Source organism: Penaeus japonicus, unplaced genomic scaffold (assembly GCF_977035675.1).
Source record: "Penaeus japonicus unplaced genomic scaffold, GWHDUDI00000001_assembly GWHDUDI00000020, whole genome shotgun sequence".
Lineage (NCBI taxonomy): Eukaryota > Metazoa > Arthropoda > Malacostraca > Decapoda > Penaeidae > Penaeus > Penaeus japonicus.
The window spans coordinates 8,185,527-8,188,026 of NW_028234422.1; the positions used below are offsets into that span (position 1 = coordinate 8,185,527).

The 2,500-nt window shown below is 41.4% G+C and overlaps 1 protein-coding gene across 1 annotated transcript in view; it reads left to right on the forward strand.

Moving 5' to 3' along the window:
• The window catches only part of LOC147469625 (uncharacterized), a 9,549-nt gene extending 9,120 nt beyond the window's left edge, over window positions 1-429 (forward strand). The window contains exons 4-5 of the mRNA XM_086547826.1: window positions 85-127; window positions 356-429. Coding sequence (XP_086403952.1) covers window positions 85-127; window positions 356-429 — 117 coding nt within the window. The remainder of the gene's footprint in view (window positions 1-84; window positions 128-355) is intronic.
• Window positions 430-2,500: the final 2,071 nt, after the last annotated feature.

Here is a 2,500-nt window from a genome sequence, read left to right on the forward strand (position 1 = left end):
CCGGTTATCAATCCACGATATAAGGAGCTCATCAGGTAACTGTAGAACCAACCAGAGTGATAAATATCTCTATTAAGACTTCAGGCTAACTATACCTATTTAGAGATCCAGGCAAGTAACTCTCTAGGTAACCAGGCCTCAAGATAGTCAGCCTGTAAGTTATCAGGATTACACGTAGCCAGACAAGCAGTGAACAGAGCTTTAAGGGATTTGTAGAGTAATTCGGATACAAGGCAAATAAATCATGGAAATGAGCAGTATTTCAAAAAAGTCGGAAAATAGATTACAAGACGGTCGGGTAATCATATTTGTTGGTAATCTTCATAAAGTAATCAGAACTATACTATATTTTCAGGACAAGACTATATAACAAGTTCTAGATTACATAATCAGAACTTCAGAGAACTAAGCAGCCAGGATATCAAGTAATCATGCATGATCAAAATAATAATAATGAAAAAAGATCATGAAAACAAAAGGATTTTGAAGTTGTTTAACCGTATTTGTAGAAACTGTCCCAGATTGTAAACACTCCTTGAACCAAGATGGCTGTAAACTGCCCTCTTGCATGCGTATATGTCATCAAATCTGTACTTATACTCTGATTTGTTTGTTTTTTTCTAGAACGCATAACTCTGTGTGTTTGTTTGTTGAAAGAAGGAGAAAGCATGTAATGCACACAAACGTCGCTCTTTGTTTACACATGATAGCGTGTCACTTCGAAATTGGTTCGGTGTGTCGAAATTGGTTCGGTGTGTCGAAATTGGTTCGGTACGTTTCGAATCCCCTTACTTTTGGCTCGACACATCTTTTCCTATGACGTTCAATCTACCAAAGTGTGTTCCCTCCTACGCTGTTCGTTCCCCTCCCTCTTTGGTCTCTTCCCCTCGCTCCTCACTCAGCGTTTCCCCTCGAGATTCGGTTCCCCCCAACCACCATCCCCACCTCATGGCATTAACTCCCAATATTTATCATCATTTCATGCACCTTTCCCTTAATGTTACCACCTTTTCCTTTCTCTTCAACGCTATTTCCTCCTTCTCCCCTTCCTCCCTCCCTCCTCCTCCTCCCTTTATTCCCTCCCTCCCTCCTCCTCCTCCTTCCCCCCTTATTCCCTCCCTCTTCATCCTCCTCCTCTTATTCCCTCCCTCCTCCTCCTCCCCTTATTCCCTCCCTCCCTCCTCCTCCTCCCCTTATTCCCTCCCTCCCTCCTCCTCCTCTCCTTATTCCCTCCCTCCCTCCTCCTCCTCCCCTTATTCCCCCCTTCCTCCTCCTCCTCCACTTATCCCCCCCTCCTCCTCCCCCCTCCACCTCTCTTCTTCCTTCCACTCCCTCACCGTCCCCCCACCCCTTACCCCTCCCCCTTCGACACCAGCACCTCGAACGCCTACAAAAAGGCACGCCCACTCAACCGTCAAGATTAATGAGTCATGGGCGTGGTCGGAACCCCCCCCCCCATCGCCGTTTCTATGGCAACGACGGTTACATGACACTAATGACGGGCCTTCGTTGCTGGAAAAGATAATTAGCGAAAATGAAAGAGGGATGATGTTAATGAATATGAAAAATAGTAATATTAATGATAGGAATGATAATGATGGTGTTCAGAATAATGATGATGACTATATAAATGATGGTGATAATGATAATGAATTTGATTATTATGTTATCGATAGTAATGATAGCAATAATAATTATGATAGTAATGATGGTAATAGTACGAATGATAAGATTGAGAATTATATTAATAATGATGGTAATGATGATGATTATGATAATGATAAGGATAACGAGGATAATGACAGTAATAATACTAATAATGATGATAATAGTGATGATCATGATAAAAGCTATAATTATAATTCGGAGAATAACAGTGATATCAATAATGATATCATAACCATAATTCTGATGATAACAGTGATATCAATAACAATATGATAATGATAATGACTTCTAATTATTTTGTTATAATGATGATAATAAAAATGAAAATAATGATGAAAATAATAATGATAATGACCATAATAATAATAAAGAGTGGGATATCAATATTGATCTGAACCCAGGCCTTTCTTTCAATCACAGAAACATTATAGCTGATAAAATTGGCACAAAATATCCACGAAAAAATATAAAAGGGATAATTCATCAACTTATTCTCGGATTTCCCCTCACTGCAGCCAGGTATCAAGAGGGGAGTGAGGGAAATGAGGGGAGTGAGGGTGTGTGAATGAAATACGGGTCTTCGGGCGTATTTTCATGAGGGTGGGAAGGAGGGGTAGGGGGAGGGGGGGAGGGTAAAGGTGAGGAAAGAGAGAGGGGTAAATAGGGAAGTGAAGGGAGGAGGAAAGAGGGAAGAAAGGGGAGGAGGAAAGAGGGAAGAAAAGGGAGGAGGAAATAGAGAAAAGAGAGGGGGAGTAGGAGAATGATTAAAGAGTCGGGGGGGGGGGGGGAAAGAGGAGGAAAGAGAAGGGAGAAAATATGAAAGAAATAAGAG